The sequence below is a fragment of the Dama dama genome, chromosome 21, assembly GCF_033118175.1.
Source record: "Dama dama isolate Ldn47 chromosome 21, ASM3311817v1, whole genome shotgun sequence".
NCBI lineage: Eukaryota > Metazoa > Chordata > Mammalia > Artiodactyla > Cervidae > Dama > Dama dama.
This window is the reverse complement of record NC_083701.1, coordinates 31,726,045-31,749,333: the sequence shown is the minus strand read 5'-3', so window position 1 is coordinate 31,749,333 and position 23,289 is coordinate 31,726,045. Positions and strand designations below refer to the sequence as shown.

Here is a 23,289-nt window from a genome sequence, read left to right as displayed (position 1 = left end):
AGACAGGCTTCAAAAGGAGGGGAAAGCAGGAGGGAGAATGGGAGAGTGTGGAGGGGAGGGGAGAGGGAGGGCGAAGGGAGGACTAGAGAAGGAGGAAAAGGAGGAATCAGAAGGAGAAGAGAAGTAGCTTGTGTCTGAGGGAGAGATATGGCTGGTTGACAAGAGAAAGATTAAAAATGTGGGGGCAAGATGGTGTGGGAGAAGAGGGTTGGGAGGGAATTGGTAGTGAAATGTTGTGAAAGGAAGTTCCAAAACATTCCTCACAGACTTGCTGAGACCACATACGGCAGCTAACCTCACATCAGCTCTTTCCTCAGGTGTTGGAACAATGGCAGAAAGCCATAGAAGAGACCTGGTGAGCAGTAACATCTCTGTCAGTAAGAGGCAGAGACGTGAGCACAAAACCACCTGTGAGTAGAGGATTGTTTGTACTGTGAGCCCTGCCCCAGCCATCCCCCTTCTCCTCATGAGGTCTTTACCAAAATCTGTCTACATGGTTCTCACTCATATCCTAAGAAAGGGACTCACAAAGTCTTCCCTCGCAGCATCGTAGAATCCCAGATCTGGAAGAAACATTAAAATTTATCCAATAATCCACCAGAATGAACCCACGTCAAGGATGATGTCTTCCTTCCCCTACTGTAGTTTCCTCTTTCTTTTCTCTCTGCAGGATAATATTTATTTTAATAAAACTCATCCTTCCACGGAAATATGACAAAGGCATAGCTAATAAACAGAATTTCTCTTCTATCTCCAAATCTCTAACTGGTTTAATAATTCACTCCCTCTCAGTGCCTTAAAAATGGGACTTTTATCTTTGAATCCATCTATAAAACCATCCTCTTCTCCTCCCACTTGTTAAATGGACTCTATTTATCACTCATTTTATGGGCGCTTATCTACTCCAAGGAAGTCTGATCAGATAACCTGGTCTTTAGAAAAGCAGAGGAAGATTGTTAGGAAGGGCTTCTATTGTTTGAGAACCCCTCTTTGATCTGAAATTTTTAGGAAGGCCATAGAATGTCTCCAGGGTGTTTTGCATTTCTGTTGGCCCAGGAAATGATTACCTTGGGCTCAGGGTCTGGAGAGCATTTGCTAAACAGGCTCTTTGGGTCCAGCCCTTCAGGATGATTTGAGGATGAGCTTAATCCCCAGTCAGAGACTGAACATTCCTAGTTTAATGTTGTGATATAATATGACAGATTTATACATTGTTCTGACATAACGAAATGCAAAGAGATGAAGTGTTTTATTTACACAGTAACCTCTTATTTCAACAACTCACTGGCAGTTGTATAGGCTTTCGTGGCCTTGTCGAAAAGGCCCCAGGAAATATCACTGTGAGCCTTGCTTGCAGAGCAGCCTTGCCAGTTCACAAAGACCAAAGCACCAGGCCAGGAAGTCAGGACAGAAGAAAACAACATAAACCAACAGGAAGCAAATCCAGGAGGCTGGTTACAGCCCCTTCTCAAAGGCACCCATGCAACTCTCGGCTGCTCCGGTGGGCTTTCCTCTGTCTGGGTAAAGAGGCCACAGAGTAAATGTTTGTTGAATGAATCCCTTCCCAGCTTAGCACTCACTCAACAAACACCGTTGGTCATTCCTTTGGTGAACGTTGTTCTCTCCAGGAGAGAAAAGGCAGTCATACAAAGACAGAGGGACACAGCTCTGCATTCAGGGAGAAGACAGCCTTTTAAGAAAAGCAGACCAACACTTAAAATCGAAGTGCTGTGCCCTACAGTAGCAGACATACTGGGTGTTAGGAAGGGGGACATGGAGAAGAGAGTTACCAAAATAATCCTGGGGTAGTTGGAGAAAGGGGCTTCTCAGGTGGCTCAGTGGTTTAAAAAAAAAAAAAATCCGCCTGCTGACATAGGAGATGTGGGCTTGATCCCTGGGTCAGGAAGATTCCCCTGGAAGGGGAAATGGCAACCCACTCCAGTGTTCTTGCTGGGGAAGCCCCATGGATAGAGGAGCCTGGCAGGCAATAATCCATGGGGTTGCAAAAGAGTCAGACACGACTTAGTGAGAGTAAAGAAACAAAGAAGTTGGAGAAAACTTTAGAAAATCATCTCAGACGAAATTCATTTTTCAGCTATCATGCTCCAAATGCCTATGTGTTTGGTTAAAGTCCCCAGGAGGAAGATTTGGTGACTTCTTTTCTACCAGGGGTTCTGGCTGTCATGTTAGAAGATGCAGGAGCTCTTGATGGCAACTGGTCGTGGGGGACAGCAGGAGACACCCTAGATAGCCATATTCTTATTTACTAAAGCAAAGCACATTCTGAAAACCCAAAGATGGGTTTTCTGGTGTATGAGGGTAGAAGTGTGCGTTCTGTGCTAAGTCACTTCAGTCGTGTCCAACTGTTTGAGATCGCCTGAATTGTAGCCCAGCAGGCTCTTCTGTCCATGGGATTCTCCAGGCAAGAATACTGGAGTGGGTTGCCATTTCCTTCTCCAGGGAATCTTTCTGATCCAGTGATTGAACCCAAGTTTCTTACATCTCCTGCATTGGCAGGTGGGTTCTTTACCACTAGCACCACCTGGGAGCCCTGGGGGTAGAAGCAAGTAAATGCAAAAAAAAAAAAAAAAAGCCTTCTTTATCACCAACATGGGAAAAACAAGAAGGAACTGGCTTCCTTCAAGGTTTCCTCCACCCTCTAGCTTTTAGAGAGAGAAGTCAAAGCAGAACTCATTGTAAAGTAAAGCCTTGTTCCTCAAAGTGTGACTGAAGAGTCAGCACTACCAGCATCAGTTATAATCTTGTTAGAAATGCAGAATCTCAGGCCCCAACCCCAGCCTGCTGCCTCGGAAGCTGTGTTCTAACAAGAGTCCCAGGTGATGTGTGTGCACGCCCAAATTTGAGAAGTCTGCTCTAGACCAGCAAGGGGGCTGAACTCCAACTCACCTGAGGGGCTTTTTTCAACAACTGATCCCACCCCCGGGAATTGATTTAAATAGCCTGGCTCCCTAAGTGATTCCAAATGTGCGGGGAATGTGCCTCAGTACCCAGAGTCCTCCAGTTCCCCACGAGAACCTTTGAACTGACCGCGGGCCTGGGTGCTGCCGATGACGTGTGAAATCAGCATGGGGCTCCGTGAAGCCCAGGGAAGTGGCTGCCCTGACCTGGTTCAGATAGGAGCAGGGACCCGGGCTGGCCGGCCACACCTGAGGTCCCCAGCTCATCCAGACTGAATTCATTGTGCATTTCAGGAGGTGGACTCCAAGGAGAAATTTGCCTTGGTAGAGCAAAACATAAAGCCTGCAATGTTCTACACCTGTGTGTTTTAGCTCATCCTCAAACAAATCTTTTGCAGTTCACGCTCATTCTTGTGCTCAGTCATGTCCGACTCTTTGCCACTCTTTGGACCCTAGCCCACCAGGCTCCTCTGTCCATGGGATTTTCCAGGCAAGAATACTGGAGTGGGTTGCCATTTCCTCCTCCAGGGGATGTTCCCAACCCAGGGATCGAACTTGCATCTCCTGTGTCTCCTGCACTGCAGGTGGATTCTTTTACCTGCTGAGTCATCGGGGAAGCTCTAGGGTAGGAGGAAAGTCGTCGTAAAAAGTTAACATCCTATAGTTGGAAAGCAAAAAAAAAAAAAAAAAAGCCTCCAACAACAAGAAAATAAAAAGGGGAGTTACCCAAATGAAGCAGCACCCAGCAAACCCCCGGGGTGAGTCAGCCCTGGGAGGCCCGGCCCCTTGGAGGGAGCCTGGTTAAGGATCAGCTCAGCTCAGGGCAGGGCTGTGTGTGCTGCTGTTTCTCATCCCAGGACCAAGTCTGAGCAGCAGCCTCCCTCCCTCAGCTGCTTGAACTTTTTTTTTTTGTTCTCTGAGGCTGGAAAGAAGTGTCACATTTTGCTCCCTCCCAAGCCCACGCCCCCACCCTCTCCCAGGGACCGTGTGCCGTGTGGAGGGGTGCCTGTAACTCCAGGAGGAACTTTTGCAGCCCTCTCATCCTCACGCTATGAAGTTCCTGGGGAAGCCCAGGAGCCAGACTGCAGCTTTTCTGCCTCTCTGCCTGTTCTTTTTGAAGAGCCTGTGCCCAGGACACAGTCACCTTTACGGCAACCGCTATGCTGGGTAAGTAGAGCAACTTTCATGCCCTGCACAGCTTGGACTCCGATCAGGGGGGCGCTGGTTTGGTCCTGAGCTAGCCTCACTTGTTCTGGTCTGTGGTCTCTGTGTGAGTCTGTATGCTTTCCTGGCCACCTAATCTTAAATGTCTGTGCAGTCCCAGGCTCTCTGGAGAGAATGTGCTGGGCACACGTCTAGCTTTTCATACTCTTTATGATGTGCCAACCTGAGCTGTGGACCAGTGTTGATTGGATTCTGTCTTTAGAATCACTGTGGCCAGTGTGTGCAGTATCTGCCTTGGTGTATGCCTAGCCTTGAGGATGCTATTGTACCACATGAACTGCGACCTGAAAACTAAAGCTTCCCCTTGAGTGTATGCAGGAGCAGTGGGTGGAAGTTCACCAGTGATTAATTTAAGAATCGAGTGTGACTTTTTCTCTTGAGTGCTTGTTAGCCTACAGCATGGTTATTAGAAAGATTTTCAAATCTGAGTGATGGAAATGAGTCAACTCAAAATAAGCTGAATAAACGCTGCAAAATTGTGGGTGTTTTTCTGAAGGGAGAAACCTAGAGGGGGAACACCGTGTGCATATTCCCCCCTCTGTGGGTTAGCATGCTTTGTTTGCCTTCGGTGAGGAGGCCTGGGGCTGCGTGTGAACGGTGTGGGACTGCGCGTGTCTTATCCTGAAGGCTTACTGTGAAATACACAGTGTGTGCTTTGCTTGAATTTGCACGGGGTAGTTCTCTGAATCTGGAAATGCTGGCATTCCTGCATTTTAGGGTTGGGAGAACCTTAAATAGCTCCTCTAACTCGGTTCCTTTCTACAAAAAGGAAAAACTAGAGTCTTAAATCTTTCTAAATAGCCTATGAGTACTCTGTGAGGACCAGTAGAGGAAAGTTTTCATATCAATTTGGATGAAGACCAGGTCTTAAAGCAGTTGTTCTTTCTAGGAATCATGTAGAGAAGAATTTGTAAGTGTGACCCTGGAAAAGAGACTTGTTTCTCTTTTTCTCCTGAAGAATCTGGGCACAGCTATAGAGTTCCCTCTGCTTACAGAGGAAATTTTGTAAACTGTGCCCTCGGTTTAAGGAGATGCAGATGGTGGAATGGGGGTGTTGGTGGAGATAAGGACTATAGATACTAACATAATCCCCAAAATTTCCACCCTGGTATTCCTGGGAGTATTCGGAGTTTACATCTGAGAGCTGCTTTTGTGTCTCCTAGACATACACCATCCAGGCTTTACATCTTGTCCTTGGTGGTCACCGCCCTTGGAGACCTGGGTATGGAAGCTGTGTTTAGTGACTGATGGTGCCGGCTAAGACGTGGAGGAGTTTGCTCTGACTCTTTAACGGATGTTAGTTACGTGATAAACATGTATCATGTTTAGATGTGCCCATGTGACATAGGACCTCGCTCCTCCACTCAGCTGTGGCTCAGTCCATAATGACTTCGGTGTGTGACACTCATCAAAGATTAATGAGCAGGTCTACTTAGCAGAACAGGTGTGCCCACTTCCCTAAGCACCACTTAGCAGAGGAAATGAAGCCAAAGGTGGTGGCCTTTCTTAGAGAACTTGGAATCTTTCAGGACAGAGTTGCACTATCTTTTCTGTTGTTCTGCAAAGAAAGTAATTGCCATTTTCTCTCTGGCTGCTCCATAATAAGTTAGTCCCTAATGTATAAATTAGAGGTGTCTGGAAGTGGGAAGGAAAAGATGAAACAATGAGACACGGATGGGAGCCTTCCCTGTCCATCACAGGAGAGCTTCTCCTTTATCCAGAGATGTCTCTGAGCACACTTACCATTGAAAATGGGGTTTTTTGCCTCCCTTCATTAGATACGTGTCATTCTCTCACCACCAAAGACAGAAATGCTGCCTAGGTTTGGGATTCTGTTGCTTGACTTGCCCAGGAAATACTTTCTGCAAGTCTAGCTAGAACCAGGTGAAACAACATGATAGAATGGTATTGAGCATTATTTTTGTTTCTCATCCAAAGTTATTCTAAACCACCTCATTTTTGTCCCTTAAGTAATCTACTTAGGTATTATTGGTAGGAATTATGAAGCAGCACTATTTCTTGCAGTTTTGTAAAAAAACAAATAATTTTTTTGTGAGTCTTGGTTGAATCTGATAATATGTGATCATCATTTGCAAGACTCTGAGCACAAACAAAAACAATACACAGGGCAGACCAGCGTGCTTCTTAAGAGCAGCTAATGAGCCTAGACTTTCTACACAAACTAGTGACAGTTGTGTGGTGCCGTCGTATAATAAGATGCTTGAAAAATGGCAAATTTAAGCATGTTGGGGAAAAAAGTGTAGGGAGACCATAAGGAAAATCTGACATAAATGAATACCTTTTCAGGTAACTATATCAAACTACTTACAAGGAAGATTTAAAAAATATGTAGAAAAGGGATGAAGCCAAGTGTGGAAAATAACTTGACATCAAATAACATTTATTGATACTCTGTTAGCAGGTTTTAAGAGCTATGATATGGGTCAAACATATTGGTGATTAAAAAAATTATCAGTCAGTGAATGAGACTCCAGCTCGGGCTAACATCACTCTGTGTTCTCTCCTTTTCCCTTATCCCCTCATATTCCTGGAAGCAGACTTGATTATTTATTAGACTGTGATATTGAGGGCAAAAAATAAGAATCTTCTGCATGACTTGAAATTAGTGTAGATTTTTTTTTTTAGTGATGGTAAAAGAGAGATCTAAGTCAGTGACACAATAAATTCTGGCGATACTATAGAAGCAACGTGGCTATGATATTTTGCTGAACTGCCTATTCAGTTCTGCCTTCATGTATAATGTTTGTAAGTCCTGAAGTTCAACTGCCTGACTTTCAGTTTCTGCTTTGCCACTCCTAGTAGTTCTGTTACCTTAAGGTAAATTCCTTAACCTCTCTGAGCCTCGGTTTCTTCATCTGAGACACTGAGACAATATTCCCTGCCAAGTAGTCATGAGAATTAAATGAAACAGCCTGAGTATTGCATGGTTTTTGGCACTTAGCTTTTTTAACACCATGTCAACTACTTACTAATAATACCAGTACTTAATCTAAAACATTGATAAAAAATATTACTTTCTCAATTAGCCTAATGAGACTTTTGGTATCCTCATTTCACAGAGAGGTTCAATTGAGGGACAAAAGGGCAATCCAAGTTCACAGCTAACTAACCCACAGCGGGGATTCTAACTCAGCTCTTCCTAACTCAACAAACTATACTTCTCACTGTGCCACCCATTCAGGTATAGAAAAGAATGATTTTTTCAGAAAAACTGAAGACTTCACCTTGTTGAAGGAACTGATAATAGGATGATGAAAGAAAGGAGTAGATTATGTGGGTAAAATTAGAAGTTGACCCTTGCTGGCCTTCTCTAAGGTGGCAAATTGTTAATAGAAAAGCAGGCAGAGACCACATGAGATAGAAAAATGGGAGACAAAGGAACTTTAGATTGTCACCAAAATAAGTAGCACAGAAAGCAGCCGTGGGTGTGCACTTCATGCCTTCAGTATTATTCCAACACCTACTTGTGCCAAGAGTACAAGAGCCAAGGCCCTCTGATAGCTTGCAGTTTAGTAAAGACAGTAGCCCTGCATGTAACGTTAGGAGGTACACAGTGTTTGAGTGTGTTGTGGGATGAGCATCCTACTGTGGGGTTGATGAGAGAGCTCAATGCACCAGGAAGGAGGGAGAAATCCCTCCCCTCTTCTGGTCACCCAGCCTCGGGTACCTGGGCTGGGGTAGAGAGAGCACGACTTCCACCACCAGAGCCACGACGGGGGACTGAACGCTGGTGTGGGGTCTACATAGGTGTCTGCAGGCTGGTCACAGCCCACGAGCCGGCTGATGTGTTCTGATGAGCCAGCGTCCCTGCTGCACTCGTCCTCCCATCCCTGCCCCTCCCCTTCCATCCCCCACCTATACACACACCCGGTTACTGGTCAGGTTCACCAATCACCAATGGAATATCGAGATCCAGGAATTAGACTTGAAGAAAATGAGATTTTTAAAGGCATTTGGTCCTTGAAATCCTGTGAGCAGAGAGGCCCCAAATTGGGATGTGACACATTGCAGAGAAGTAGAGGCTTGGGGGAATAGATTTGACTTCAGGGATGTCATCCTTGTTCTCCATCTTAGCTCTCTAGGTAGTCCCCTCCATTGCTCAAAGCAGCTTTTAAGTCTTTTACCTTTCTGATGGTGGGGGTGGTGGGGGTGTTCAGTTGCTAAGTCATGTCTACTCTTTGTGACCCCATGGACTGCAGCATACCAGGCTTCTCTGTCCTTCACCACCTCCCAGAGTTTGCTCAAACTCATGTCCATTGAGTTGGTGATACTATCTAACCATCTCATCCTCTGCCACACTCTTCTCCTTTTGCCTTCAATCTTTCCCAGCATTAGGGTCTTTTCCAATGAATCAGCTCTTCACAGTAAGTGGCCAAAGAATTGCAGCTTCAGTTTCACTGGTGGTTTCCTGGTAATGCTCTGAACTTTTGGAAACCTAGGGCTAGAGTTCAAGCAATCCAGTTGCTCATGAATCTGAGCATTACCGTCTACGTTGATGGTTAAAGTTCTTTTCAGATGGATTGACCATGAATCCTTGCTTGCCATGGACTGGCCCTGTCTGTAAGTACAGTTCTGGGGTAGTAACTGCCAGTGCTCCTCTTTCAGTCTGAAAAGGGTCCTGATTTGGGTGGAAAATTGTGGGTTCTGCCTTTTATTCTTCACTGTGTCTGTTTCCTTGATGAGTTTTACTCTAGATCTTCAACTACCTTCTTATTTCATTTCTGAAGAGCAAGTCTGTCTCTAGTTCCTTCCATTCCTATAAAAAATGTCCTACTTGTCCTCTCTCTTGTGATAGCTACCAGCCATGTTTACAATGTCTTTATCTCAGCCTGGATAAAGGTAACTTTCTGCTAACTGATCTCCCTGCCTATAGTCCTTCACATACTGATGACTTCACTAAATAAGACTTCTGTTGTGTTACTCTCTTGCTCAAAGATCTACTTTGGCCACCTATTGCCAAATATATCAAATCCATTGTCTGCCAGGCTCTCAAGGCCTCTGTTATCAGACTCTCCAGTTTCTCTGCCTCTATTTCACTCTGCTCAGTCCTAAAACTCCTCTGTAATGAGAATAGAGAGCTTCAGCCCTGCTCATCCTGAACAAGCAAGGCAAGCAAGCCCCGCTCATAATAAGGGCCAAAAGCAAGAAGGAGACATCTCAGATCATGAATAATGGATTAAAATGTGTGTGATAGAGACTTCCCTTGCAGTCCAGTAGTTAAGACTTTGCCTTCCAATGTAGGAGGTGCAGGTTCAATCCCTGGTGGGGAAACTACACTCCCACATGCCTCTTGGTCAAAAAACCAAAACACAAAACAGAAGCAACATTGTAACAAATTCAATAGAGTTTAAAAATGGTCCACATCAAAAAATATTTTTAAATGTGTGTGAAAGATACAGATTTGGGGTGTCAGGTGTTAGGAAGAGTGTATGTGGGCTCTAAGGTTGCTTTGAAACTTTGTCCCCACAGGTTGGCATGTGATTAATGGAATGGTTCTCTGGTGTCTTCTGGAAGTTCCTTTTAGCACTTGACCCTGGTTGCTGCTGCTAAGTCGCTTTAGTCGTGTCCGACTCTGTGCGACCCCATAGACGGCAGCCCACTAGGCTCCCCTGTCTTTAGTGGGAGGCTATCTTTGGTTTCCTTAGGCACTACCACAGAGTGCAGCTCCCACTTGTGGACTGTTTATCAGCTCATTACGCCAAAAGTTTTCTTCCCTGCCCAGTGTTGTGTATTGGGGCGGCCAGCTTTGCTTCTGAAGGACATCGATGCTTCAGTCCCTACTCCTGACCTGAACTGGCAGGTCGATGGTACTCCGTGGGGATCAGCATTCCTCCTGCCAGTGAGCTAGTGGGAGGAGGAGCATTTCCTGTGCTTCTGGACTTCTTTTTCCAGTGGAGCCCGATCTGATGACGGAACTTTTATTTTATGGTGCCAGGATACCTTCTGGGTAATGCCATTAAGCCTAATCACTTCCACCCCATGAAAAACAGTGAAGGATGTTAATGTTTCATAACTTCACGGCTTAGATTGTGCAGGCTACAAAAGCATTGTGTTTTCTGTCTTTATAAATGGAATTACTGAACAGAAAATAAAAACTCTTTTGATGACTTGTTTTACAGTCTTCATTATGATCAATCGGTAGATAACTGGTATATAGGATTAGCATTTGCTTTGCCAAACAAATGCCTTTCCAGTCTGCCTTCTGGGTATTAACTTCTTTATGATAAAGCAGCATGAGAAGCTTTAGGATCTTGTTCTGGGTAGTATAGTAAATTTCCTTAAGAATTAGTTTTCTTATTAAAGGTTGAAGCAAACTTCTATCTGGTTTTCTTCAACAAAATTACCATCTTTGTTCTTTTTTCTCAGTATACTTTGAAAATAGTAAAACATTTTCTTAATGTCTATGTTCTTAGGATATTGTTAGGTTGTCATGTTTTTCGTTCTCTTTTTTGCTAGAATAAAGACCCCAAAATTCAATGGCTTAAACAAGAAACTTATTTCTCTCTCATGTGAAAAATCCAAACCAGTGTAGTTGATGGTGACAGAAACTCAGGGGTTTGTGTGTGCTATACTTCTGCTGTGCTCAACACTCAACTCCCAAATGTGTCAGGAAGGAGTCTTCCAGACTTTGGGTCCCAGCCTGCAGGAAAGTGGAAAGGGACAGTCTCTCCTCTTTCCTTTTAAAATCACAACCCAGAAGTTCAAATATCACTCATTACTGGCTAGAACCAATTATATGCTCTTAGCTGCAAGAACCCTAGAATGTCACAGTAGTTCATCTTTATGGCTGAGCTGGCTCTCTATGTAAGAGAATGGTGGTCACAAGGCGTGTGTGTGTTAATCGTTCAGTCATGTCTGAGGCTTTGCGACCCCATGGACTATAAATAGCCCAAGAGGCTCCTCTGTCCGTAGAATTCCCTAGGCAAGAATACTGGATTGGGTTGCCATTTCCCAGAGTGGCTTGTCATTTCCTTCTCCAGGGGATCTTCCCGACTCGGGGATTGAACCCAGGTCTCCTGTATTGCAGCAGGCCTCTGGCATTGCAGGCAGGTTCTTTATCAACTGAGCCATCAGGTAAGTCCCTTTGGCTGCAAGGGAGGCTATGAAATAATGGCCAGATATGGGAGAACATACTATGATATAAATCGCAATCAGCCTCAATGGTCACTCTGTTACTTAATAAATGCCCACCCCACCCTGCCATTCTCCCTTCCACTTGGTTCTCCTGAAGAAATAATCCATCCAAATGAGCATTCACGATTTTGCACTTCAAGGTGATTTGAAAGTATGAATTTTTATTCTGTATATGATCTTTTTAAAGTCAGAGTGTCAGAACTGAAGGAGACCAAACAAACAAAACAAACATAAAAAAGTCATAGGCCAATCCTTTTATTTAATATATATGAGGAAGCAGAACTTATATATATATAATATATAATAATTATATATATATATATAATATATATATATATAAGGAAGCAGAACTCCAGAAAGGTAAAGAGATTTTCAGGGCTGGTGGTGGAGTTGGAACTAAAATCTAGGTCAGCCAAGTTCACAGCATTTTTTTTTTTTTTGGTACAGTTGACAACACTGTCTTTGAATCCAGAAAACTTCTCTCTCTTTTCTATTCCCTAGAGTAGCTGGGAATGAAGTAAAGTGAGTTGGCAAGGCTGAGACATGTTTAATGAGAGAGGATTTCATTTCGTTTCTATAAATATTTGTTGGGAATCTGGCCCTCTGCTAGTCTGGGATGACAGAGATAAAAGAACGGTACATGTGCACGGCATAATGACTACTCAGGCAAGAAAACAAACAATTTCAATTCTGCAATCATGGTGCCCTCAGAGAGAACTCTTGGAGTTGGGTAAGTGCAAGAGAGGGTCACTTAATCCAGACTGAAGGGTGGAGAGGGGTCAAAGAAGCTTCTTGATTATAAGATGGGTCTTAAAAATCAAACAGAAATTTGAGTGGATTATTAAATATGCAAGATAGCTTTCTTTCAAATGGTTGGTACTCAGAAGCCATGACCCTGACCTTGGTCATGAAGAAGAGGTACAAATCAGTTTAAGGTATTCCAGATACAGGGAATATATTGAATGCACAAAGAACTACAGGTAAAAGAACTTATCAAGTCTAGAAAATTAAGCATAGCTAAAATGAAAGGCTTTAAAGTCATGAATCACTTTATGCCCCATAATATGAAGCTGTTTTCTCTGGAAGGTTATTGTGTGCTGATGAAGACTTTTCAGCAGGGAATTTAGATAGATTTTCTTGAGGAAAGTTTCCTCTGCCATCATTGAGATGGGGAGGCTTGAAGGCTGATGATTTGGGGGCAAGAAGACTGGGATGTTATGGTGACCATGGTAATACCCAGAAGAGCCTGGCTTCTGGTAGTGACAATTGAAGGAAAAGGAGGGAAACCAATCTAAAAAGTATTTAGGTAGGATTTTCACAATTGGGTAAGCCAAAGGAGAGACGCAAGAGAAAGTAGTATAAAGTGATTCTCAGGATTGGTTAGCAGGACTGAGCACTTAGCAGAGAAGGTTAGTACTTTCTCAGATATGTATGGTTTGAGATTCCTATAAAGTGCCCAATTGGATGAAAGAGAAAGTAGTGAAAGTGTTAATCCCTCAGCGTGTCCAACTCTATAAGACCCCATGGACTGTAGCTCACCAGGCTCCTCTGTCCAAGAAATTCCCCAGGCAAGAACACTGGAGTGGGTACCCATTCCCTCCTCTAGGGATCTTCCCAACCCACGTAAGGAACCCAGGTCTTCTGCATAGCAGGCAGATTCTTTACTGTGAGGCCCCCAGGGAAGCCCCAATTTGATAGATGGCTCTAAAAGCACAATGGAAAGATCTAAACTGACATAGATTCCAGTAACTGATGTGTAAGGAATTTTTTAACTTTGAATGTACAATGCAAAACCCAAGGAAGTATTCATTATGTGAAAAGAACAGTGGGGGGAAAACCAGAGAAGAAACAAGTAGAAAGGCCTAGAGAGAGAATGAGAAACCCAAGAAATGTTAGTTAAAGGAAAATAAGAGATTCAAGAAGGAAGAGGTCAGTCACATCAAGTACTGTAGAATAGTATCTATTGGTTTGTCCATTAAGGAAATCATATTTGTCATCAAATGATTTTGGTGGAAAAATGAGTGAAAACCAGAGCACAGTAGGTTGGGGAATGAATGGAATGTGAGCAAGTTAGCAGTGAGTGTAGACCATAATTTCAAGAAACTTATCCATGATAGGGGTGGAAAGAGAGGTCAATGACTAGAGTTGAAGAAGAGTTTTAATTATTTTACTTTCACTTCTTAGGAAAGAAATGGCCATATTTTATCCCAGGTGATAGGAATGAAAAGAGAAAACAAGACTACAGATAAAGAAAAGGGAGAGGTAGAAGGATGGGGTTGGATCTCTGAAGGCACAATGCTAGCAGGTCTCTCATTTCTCTTTAAAGTAGGTGGAGAGGTCACAGTCCTAGAAGAGACCATAGACAGAAAACCTGATAAAAAGAGAGATGATTTACATCTAGATTGCTTTCACATCCTAGCTGTTGTAAAAAGTGCTACAACGAACACTGGGGTACATGAAAGTGAAAGTGAATTCACTCAGTCGTGTCCAACTCTTTGCGACTCTGTGGACTGTAGCCTATCAGGCTCCTCCGTCCATGGGATTCTCCAGGCAAGCATACTGGAGTGGGTTGCCATTTCCTTCTCCAGGGGATCTTCCTGACCCAAGGGTCGAACCCGGGTCTCCTGCGTTTGCAGGCAGATACTTTATCCTCTGAGCCTACATGCGTCTCTCTCAATTATGGTTTTTTCAGGGTATATGCCCAGTAGTGGGATTGTTGGGTCATATGGTAATTCTATTCCTAGATTTTAAGGAATCTCCATATTGTTTTCCATAGTGGCTGTATCAATTTACATTCCCACCAGCAGTGCAAGAGGGTTCCCTTTTCTCCACGGTGGGAATTTGTTGCATGACATAGGGAGCCCAACACTGTGCTCTGAGACAACCCGGAGGGGTAAGATGGGGAGGGAGATGGGAGAGGCTTCGGGAGGGAGGGGACATACATATACCTATGGCTGACTCATGTGGATGTATGGCAGAAACCAACACAATATTGTAAAGCAATTATCCTCCAATTTAAAAAAAAAGATTTAGATTTAAAGTGTTCCTGAGAGAGAAGAGTTGAACCCTAAGAAGGACCACCAGGCATTACTGAGAGTCCTGCTCTTGGTAGAGATGTTTGTAAAGGAACCATGATCCAGCTCCATCATTTTCTTGAGTATCATCCTAGGTTTCCTCATGTTATCTAGATCTTGCCACTGTGGACCCTCCTCATTCAGTCTATCACAGTTTCATGAAAGCGTGAGTATACATCTTTAAATAAGCTGTAGGGAAGCTGTAAAGCAAGTCAGGAAGTCCCCCTCTATCCTCCACTTTTCTTTTCTCTGTGCCTACAAGATGGGCTTCTGCAGCTGTGTCCAGCTCCCTTTCCCAGCAGGTGAATTGGGGGAAAGAGAGAAAGATGGGGGTCTATCCTCCCCATCCCTCCTTTCTGCTTTCATTGCCACAGTTCTGACGGTGGTTGCCAGCCTCCATGGTTAGATAAGGCTCCTGCTAGACAGTCTTTCCTCTAAGAGCCAGGTCATCCTGCCCTCCAGGAGGATAATTTCCTTTCTTCCTTTGTCCCTTTCTTCAGACCCAGGAATCACTAACCTCTAGGTTAGTGAGGAACCAAGCTGGAATTGAAAGCAGAAAGAATACATGTTTAACTCTGGAGATTTGTGTGAGAGCAACTTCTAGAGCTCAAAATGAAAGTGGGCAGAAATGATTTAGCAATGGAAGAGAGGATAAAGTAAAGGCTGCCCCTAATATGTATTTCTCTAGCATCGAACAAAATGATAAAGTGCTTTATAAATAAAAATCTATTATAAAGCACTATATTTATTAGATAAATGATTATGTTTAATATTAGTTGGAAAGGCTCTTGTGTAAATGTATCCTATTACAAAATTGATTACTTTTCCATTACCTTCTATCTTCCTGGGGCATTAAAATACCCCTGAAAATGGATCTTCTTAATCAAATAAATATGGGGCTTCCATGGTGGCTCAGATGGTAAGGTGTCTGCCTTACCATCTCTGCGGGAGACCCAGGTTCGATCCCTGGGTCAGGAAGATCCCCTGGAGAAGGGAATGGCAACCCACTCCAGTATTCTTGCCTGAAAAATTCTATGGACAGAGGAGCCTGGTGGCTACATTCCATGGGGTCGCAAAGAGTCAGACACGACTGAGCGACTTCACTTTAATCAAATAAATGGGCCTCTCTCTGCCTCCTCCTGTCAGTTACCTGAGAACAGGAGGTATTGTCTCCTTTTCCATCTTTCCAGACCTTGCATCCTCCCTTATTTCACATTTACTGATCAAGTACCAGGAGTACTGATGGATGATGACTTATCATTGCTTATCCCCAGGGAAGATCTTTATTGTTACTGTTCAGTCACTCAGTCATGTCCGACTCTCTGTGACCCCATGGACTGCAGCATGCTGCAAGGTTTCTCTGCCTTCACTGTCTCTCTGAGTTTGCTCAAACTCATGTCCATTGAGTCGATGATGCCATCCAACCATCTTATCCCCTGCCGCCCCCTTCTCTTCCTTCCCTCAATCTTTTCCAGTGTTAGGAATGTGTAGCCAAGTAAGGTTAGGAATTGTCAAAGGAGATAGCAGTAACCCCTGCATCTTGAGTACTTAGGTTTTAATCCAACAATCTAAACTGGAAAAAAAACAAATTAAAATTCAAATGTATTAGGTCAACCCACCCTCTTCCTGCTCTTTCATGCCCTGTTTTTTAATTTTTTTAAGCACACGTATCATTTATTTGGATAGCATTTCAGCCTTAGATTACTAACCACTGGAAGATGAAACTTTCATAAGATCACACATCTTATCCCCAGGTGAGAATCCTGGTCTATTTTTGCTCTTACAGATTCTGTAGCCATTGCACTTGGGACCTTATTTGCCACATTTTCACTTCCTCATCTACCTTTTAGATGGTCCACTTCTTATCAGACTAATACATGAAATCACCTAAGTTTCTACTAAGTTCCTTTTGGTGATTTTTGTGAATGTAATGAGGTTACAAAGCTTGTCATGAGATGATTGGGGTCCTATTTATAGTCTGTCAATCGTGTTTCCATGGAACATATATAATGTGTGTGCAATTATGTGTTAGCAATATATTTGGCATCAAACTTACTAAGCATATGGAAGGTTTGAGACATTTGAGACAAGCCTGTGTAGCACAGTGTTTGGAGTAGTTAGAAATTTGCTGCCAGAAAAAAAATACTCTAAGCCATTGACTTACAGGACCTAGAAGGAGGACACATGTCGGGGAGACCAGTTCTCACTAAGTGTTCAGGCTTCTGTCTGGAGCAATAGGGAATAGACTGCAAATGGCAGGTAGGAAAGCATCTTAATATGATATCTGATAGGAAAACCACATCAGCATTCCAGAGAGAAATGTAGTCTGCCTTGTTTCCTCTGTCTCAAATGAGGATTTCGTCTTTCTCTTTTTCCCTAGGAGCCTAGTTTGCTGAGGTGGTTCACACTCCACAACAGCTACCCTAAAAACTCTCCAGTTACCTCAAGTCCCCAGTCTACCTAACCTCTCTACTTCCCACTCCAAAACCCAAGCCTTTTACTTACAGGAGCAAAGAAATGTGTCTTTTCCCTTCAAGATCAAGGCAATGTGGCTTCTATCTTGAGTCATCTTCGCTTCCATTGTTTCTGCCTCAAACTACACAAGGTCTTCTATCTGGCTCTCGTCTAGACAACATCTCATTCATTCAGTCAGTGCTATTTACTGAGTGCTACTGTGTGCCAACACTGTCTGAAGTACTAGGAATACAGGCGTTTAGGTGCTCAGAATACAGCACTGCCTGAGACACTAGTGAATGAAATAGTCTCTCATGGAGTTTATATCTTCATGCTGTTGTTGTTCACTGGCTAACTCATGTCCGACTCTTTGCGACCTCATAGACTGTAGCAGGCCAGGCTCCTCTGTCCTCCACTATCTCCAGAAGTTTGCTCAAATTCATATCTACTGAGTTAGTGATGCTATCTAACCATGTCGTCCTCTGCCACCCTCTTCTCCTGCCGTCAATCTTTCCCAGCATCAGGGTCTTTTCCAATGCGTTAGCTCTTCACATCAGGTGGCCAATACTTTGTATCCTCAGGAGATGACAGAAAAGTCATAAACCATAGTGTTAAGTTCTGATAAGGGTTTTGAAGATAGATGAAGCACAGAGAAGGGATAGAGAGCATCATGAGAAGAATGAGACCAGGAATCACGTTAATATCTGAGGGTAGACATTGCCCCATGGGAGACAGCAAAGTGGGGTGGGAGCCTGTTTGACTGGTCCCTGTGCAGGGATCATGGTTCTTGGACCAGCAGCATCAGCATCACCTGGGAACTTGATAGAAATGTAATGTGCAGTCCCCAACACCACCACCGTGAGGAACTCTGGGCCGGGGTTTGCGGGGGGAGGGGTGCGGGGTGGCCTAGCAATCTGGGCTGTAGAGAGGTGATATAAGCTAGAGAAACATGTGGAGAGCCAGCACACAGGTGACATGGCTAGAATTGAACCTTTGAGAAAATAGTTGTTATTTGCTGTTGCCCTGCCAGGATACCTCTATTTCATCTTAAAACTGTGAACCATCTCCATCACTACCACCTCTCTTCCTTCACACCTTTGTCTAGGTGGGGTATATTTCTGGGGGGGGGGGGCCCTTCTGCCCCCATGCCTGCCCACCTGCCCTCCAAGAGACTTTCAGACACAGTTCCTCCAGCAAGAGCTCCCTGGCAACCATCTGCGATGGCTTTCTGCTCTGAGATTCCAGAGACTTGCTCTGTCATTTATAGCCATCCCCATGTACCACAGGGACATCTCGTCTTTCCTTTTCAGTTATAAGCAAATTAAAAGTAAGGTGCTACATCTTATCTTTATCTGTATTCTTAGTCCGCAAATAACGTTTGGCATATTCAGTAAAGGGCTTCCCTGGTGGCTCAGTGGTAGAGAATCTGCCTGCCAATGCAGGAGACTGGGGTTCAATCCCTGGGTCAGGATGATCCCCTGGAGAAGGAAAAGGCAATCTATCCCAGTGTTCTTGCCTGGAAAATCCCATGGACAGAGGAGCGTGGGGGCCTGCAGTCCATGGGGTCGCAAGAGTTGAGCATGACTTAACAACAACGAAATTTAGTCAAAGTTTAGATGGATGGAAAGGAGTGAAGGGAGGAAGCTGCTGCTAAGTCACTTCAGTCATGTCCGACTCTGTGTGATCCCATAGACGGCAGCCCACCAGGCTTCCCCGTCCCTGGGATTCTCCAGGCAAGAACGCTGGAGTGGGTTGCCATTCCCTTCTCCAATGTGTGAAAGTGGAGTCGCTCAGTCGTGTTCGACTTTTAGCGACCCCATGGACCACAGCCTACCAGGCTCCTCCATCCATGGGATTCTCCAAGCAAGAGTACTGGAGTGCGGTGCCATTGCCTTCTCCGGAAGGGAGGAAGAGAGGCTGGCAAAGAAGGAAACTAATAAACCAGGAATCAGAGTGCTGACATCTGCCGGCAGTTTTGCCAGACTAGGTTTCATCAATCAGGGTAGTGAGAAAGAGGCCATTTGGCTCCTATGACTTCAGGAGGAAGTGAGAATGCTTGGGGCCACCTGTATGTGCCTTGGTGCATCCCGCCTCTTGTCAGGGAGGTGCGATATTCCTCCCTGCTCACAGTGTCTTGGGTATCACTCACACAATTTCCCAAATTTGGTCTCAGATGTTTTACAGCCTCCTAAAATGCTTTGAAAAGCATTCTGACTCCTGGGGTGGGGTGACGGGGGAGATTGGAGGCAAAGCTGTTGTTTCCTGCAAGTATCAGAATGGTCACCAGAGGTCAAAATGAGTATTCACCATTGCCTTTTACCAAATTTAGAGAAGTGATCCTTGCCTTCTTGTTACTGTTCTATCCTCTAAGGCAGTGGTCCACAACCTTTTTGGCACCAGGGGTTGATTTTGTGGAAGACAGTTTTTCCATGGACTGGTACTGGGTGGAAGAGGGGGTAGTTTCAGGGTGATTGAAACACATTGTATGTATTGTGCACTTTATTTCTATTATTATTACATTGGCACCACCTCAGATCACCAAGCATTAGATCCAAGAAGTGGGGGACCCCTGTTTTAAGAATTACATATGAATGCATTTGAGATTATAGATTGCTCCTTACTCATCGATTCATGTTGAGTTTAATATCTTCTCTAAGTTTCTGAATAATTTTATGAATTGGGGAACTTCCATTACCCCAAAACTGGGTTCACCTCTTTTTAGGGGTTGTTGAGTCAAAAGACACAACCAAGCAACGATCAGGAGAAGAAAGGATTTATTACTTGCAGCAAGTAAAAAGAGCACAAGGGGTCATTCCCAAAGCAATATCTCCCTGAACAGCAAAATTGGAGAAGTTTCAAGCTAAGAATAGGTGTGTTAGTCACTCAGTAATGTCCAACTCTTTGCGGCCCCGTGGACTGTAACCCACCAGGCTCCTCAGTTCATGGAATTCTCCAATCAAGAATACTCCAGTGGCTTTGTGGGACCCCCTCCTTTACTTTGTGTCTGGAGACAGACACACAGGCTGTGAAATGGCAGGTGTTACAATTAGTAAAAGAAACCACTGAACGCAAAAAAAAAAAAAAATACTACAGTGGGTAGCCATTCCCTTCTCCGGAGGATCTTCCCGACCCAGGAATTGAACCCAGGTCTCCTTCATTGCAGACAGGTTCTTTTACCATCTGATCTAGCAGGGAAGCCTGAAGGTTACATGCATATTCATTAAGGGGTTTGGGCAGTATATGCATATTCATAAAAGGAACTGAGCAGAGGAGAATTCAGCCAAGAATTAGGGCAAAGACTAACAGAGTCCAAGCTTTAGTTGAAAGAAGTCACAAGGATCAGATAAGGTCAACATCATCATCTGTTAGTTTCCAATGGAGCTGGTGGTTGAGGGGTCAAGCAGGGTCAAATTCTGCAAAACAGTTCAAGAACGTGTTTGAGCTGGCAGTCTTTACAACTGATTTATTATCTTTGCTATTGTGACTTTGCTTACCTAATAACAGCCATCTGTTCCTGCATTATTTTGACAATAGCCCACCAGGTTCCTCTGTCCACGGGATTCTCCAGGCAAGAGTACTGGAGTGAGTTGCCGTGCCCTCCTTCAGGGGATCTTCTTGACCCAGAGTTCAAACTTGGGTCTTCTGCATTGCAGGCAGATTCTCTACCATCTGAGCCACCAGGGAAGCTTTGTTCCCTTAAGATCACTAATTACCGAGACCTGTTCAAGGGCAAACATTGTAGGCTGGCTTAGATCACAAAATGCCAAAAATGGCTTCTCTTACATCAGGAAAGTCATGCCTGGTACTTTCCCTGGAGACCCCCACTTTGCTATCTGCTTGTACATCACCTGATCTCTCAGAACTTTATTATCCATGTTCTTCCCTTTAGCTCATCTTTTTCTAACTCTTTGGGTGTCTTGATGCAATAAGAATATGTCTGCTGGTATTTCCTATATTCCATTCCCCTACTTAGATCGCCATATATAATAAATTCCAAGTACCATAGAAACAGAATGGCCCTGGAGACCAGAGGCAGGCTTCCTTTAAAAAAGATCACAATAAAAAATTTAACAGATAGAATTGATCAAATAGAGTGCTGCGTGGTTCAAAGCGTCCTGAGATGTACAGCACTTTCTGCTTGGAGCTCAGCACACTTCCCAGGGCAGCAGTCAAGTTTAGTAAAATCTGTAAATATCCAGATGGAAACTGTGTGAAGTCAGCTGGTCCCTGTGACAGAGGCTTAGCTTCTTAGAAAGGCTTGAAGTAAGGAGCTGTGTGGGGAGAAGGGGGAGAGAGGAGAACCAGCTCAAGAATAGATGGAGAGGGGTGGGATTAACGGTTGGAGAATTACTCTGCAGTTTTGAAACTAATACATAGTTTCTCAAGAAAACATATGATCTGAAATGCCAAAGGACTTGCCACCATCTTGGCTTCTTCTTGCAGGTGAAAAAGTGTTTGGTTTTTCCTTTAATACAACTTATATAGAGAGTACTTAACTATAGGTTGAATAGTGCACCGTGGACCCAGCTTTTGATACCTAAGTTCTTTCTAGGATAGCAATCAATAAGAAAAAGTTAGAGGAAGTGGTAAAATGGAATATTGCCAATTCAAACATTCAGTTAATTCCCTCCCCCCAAATTAAGCCTTCTAAACCAACCAGCTGAACAATGCAAAATCAACATGATGACCCAGGCTCATTTGTGTAAAAGCCAATTGCAGATACTTAAAGGAGTGACTTCCTGAAAACCAAAAAAATTTATGGTACGTATTTAACAAAGGTTTTGTATTCTGACATGTACTGTACAATTTATTTAAAAGTTATGCACCACTTCTGGTGAGCCTATTGTATCTTTCAAGTATTAATTACTCCAAAGAATCTTTGGGCAGCCAGTTCATTTCACCCAACTAAAAATATCCGTTAACTTCAAAAAGTAGAAATGGCCAAATTGGAACCCATGAGAATAGCACACCCTAAGCCATAAGACCTGTAACTTTCTTTACCTACTATCATCGTTAAGAACAACACAAGCATCTTGCTTTCACAGTTTAAGCAGTAATTCACATCATCTGTATTTTGTAAAATACCTTATATTCTTCACCTATTTGTTTTATCAGAATCTGACAACTTACGGGGATACCCACCCAATAATTTAGCTAAAGCTTGCAAGCCAGTCTTTCTTGTCACTAACAGAAGGAAATAATTGCTTTCTTTCATAGCATTTATCTTTCAGGACATTGCTTAACTTCCTCCTGAGCTCTCAGAATGCTCTTTGGTAGCACTTACCATTTTGAATTATAATTGTCTGTTTAGTTGTTCATTCTTCCTAATTGTGTACACTTTGGGGGGAAAGAATCTTGTTGTTCTTCCTCAAGTCCAGTCTATACAGAGCACAGATGCCTGTAGGATTTATTGTTATTAGATATATTATCAAAAATAAGAGCAATTTCATATGGTTCAACCTAATATAAGCTTTGAAATGAAAACATAAAGCGCTCAGTCGTGTCCGACTCTTTGCAACTCATTAGACTGTAGCCCCCCAAGCTCCTTCCTGGAATTCTCTGGGCAAGAAAACTGGAGTAGTTCCCATTCCCTTCTCCAGGGATCTTCCCAACCCAGGAGGTGAACCCGTGTCTTCTGCATTGCAGGCAGATTCTTTACCACTGAATCTTTAACTAACTGAAAAATGAGGATTTTGTTTTCATGCTATGAAAATAATAGCAACTTATATCCAGATTTTCCTTGAAGCAAGATCTATCAAGTTTACAGATGTATTGCCAGACTTCCGAAAGTCTAGTGTTGAAAACAGATCACCAGGAGATCTCGTTAACAAAGTGAATTTTCTTGAGGGCTGGGGTGGGGCCTGAGACTGTGTTTGTAGCTAACTTTCAGGCATGGCTGATGCTATGGTTTGCAGGCCATGCTTTGCAGAGCAAGGTTTTGGACCACAGAATGAGGAGTCAAGAGATATAAGTTCTAGATCAGTTGTAAGATCTAGTGCTTACAACAGAGCCTAGCACATGTAATAAAGTTACTTAATAAGTAACTTTAATAAGTTACTTAATATTCCAGAGCCTTGCTTTCTGTAATGTCTGAGGGTTCAATTAGGCGGTCAGTTCCTTCCTGACTAGTTAAGAGTTTGTGACCTGTTAAGATCATGTTTACATAAGTGATTAGAGAGTCTGCACAGCGTAAAGGATAGAAGCACCAGCCTCATCCTTAGACTGCCTGGGTTCATATCCCAGCTTCTCTGCTTTCTAGCTAGGTGAACTTAGAAGGAGTTACTTAACCTTTTTGTGTCTCAGTTTCCCCATCTGCAGAATTGAACTGATACTGAATTATCTTATCTATGCAAAGTGCTTACAACAGAGCCTAGCACATGTAAACTCAATTCATTTACTCTATTGCAACATTGGTGTTCTCTAGGGTTTCATTTCTAGGAAGACTTCTTAAGGGGATTTTCTGA

General features: G+C 43.6%; 1 protein-coding gene across 1 annotated transcript in view; it reads left to right on the top strand.

The window, feature by feature from the left end:
• Nucleotides 1-3,767: 3,767 nt before the first annotated feature.
• The window catches only part of CPA6 (carboxypeptidase A6), a 266,594-nt gene continuing 247,072 nt past the window's right edge, over nucleotides 3,768-23,289 (top strand). Inside the window, exon 1 of the mRNA XM_061122831.1 lies at nucleotides 3,768-4,085. Within this exon, the coding sequence (XP_060978814.1) occupies nucleotides 3,970-4,085 (116 nt within the window). The 5' untranslated portion in view covers nucleotides 3,768-3,969. The remainder of the gene's footprint in view (nucleotides 4,086-23,289) is intronic.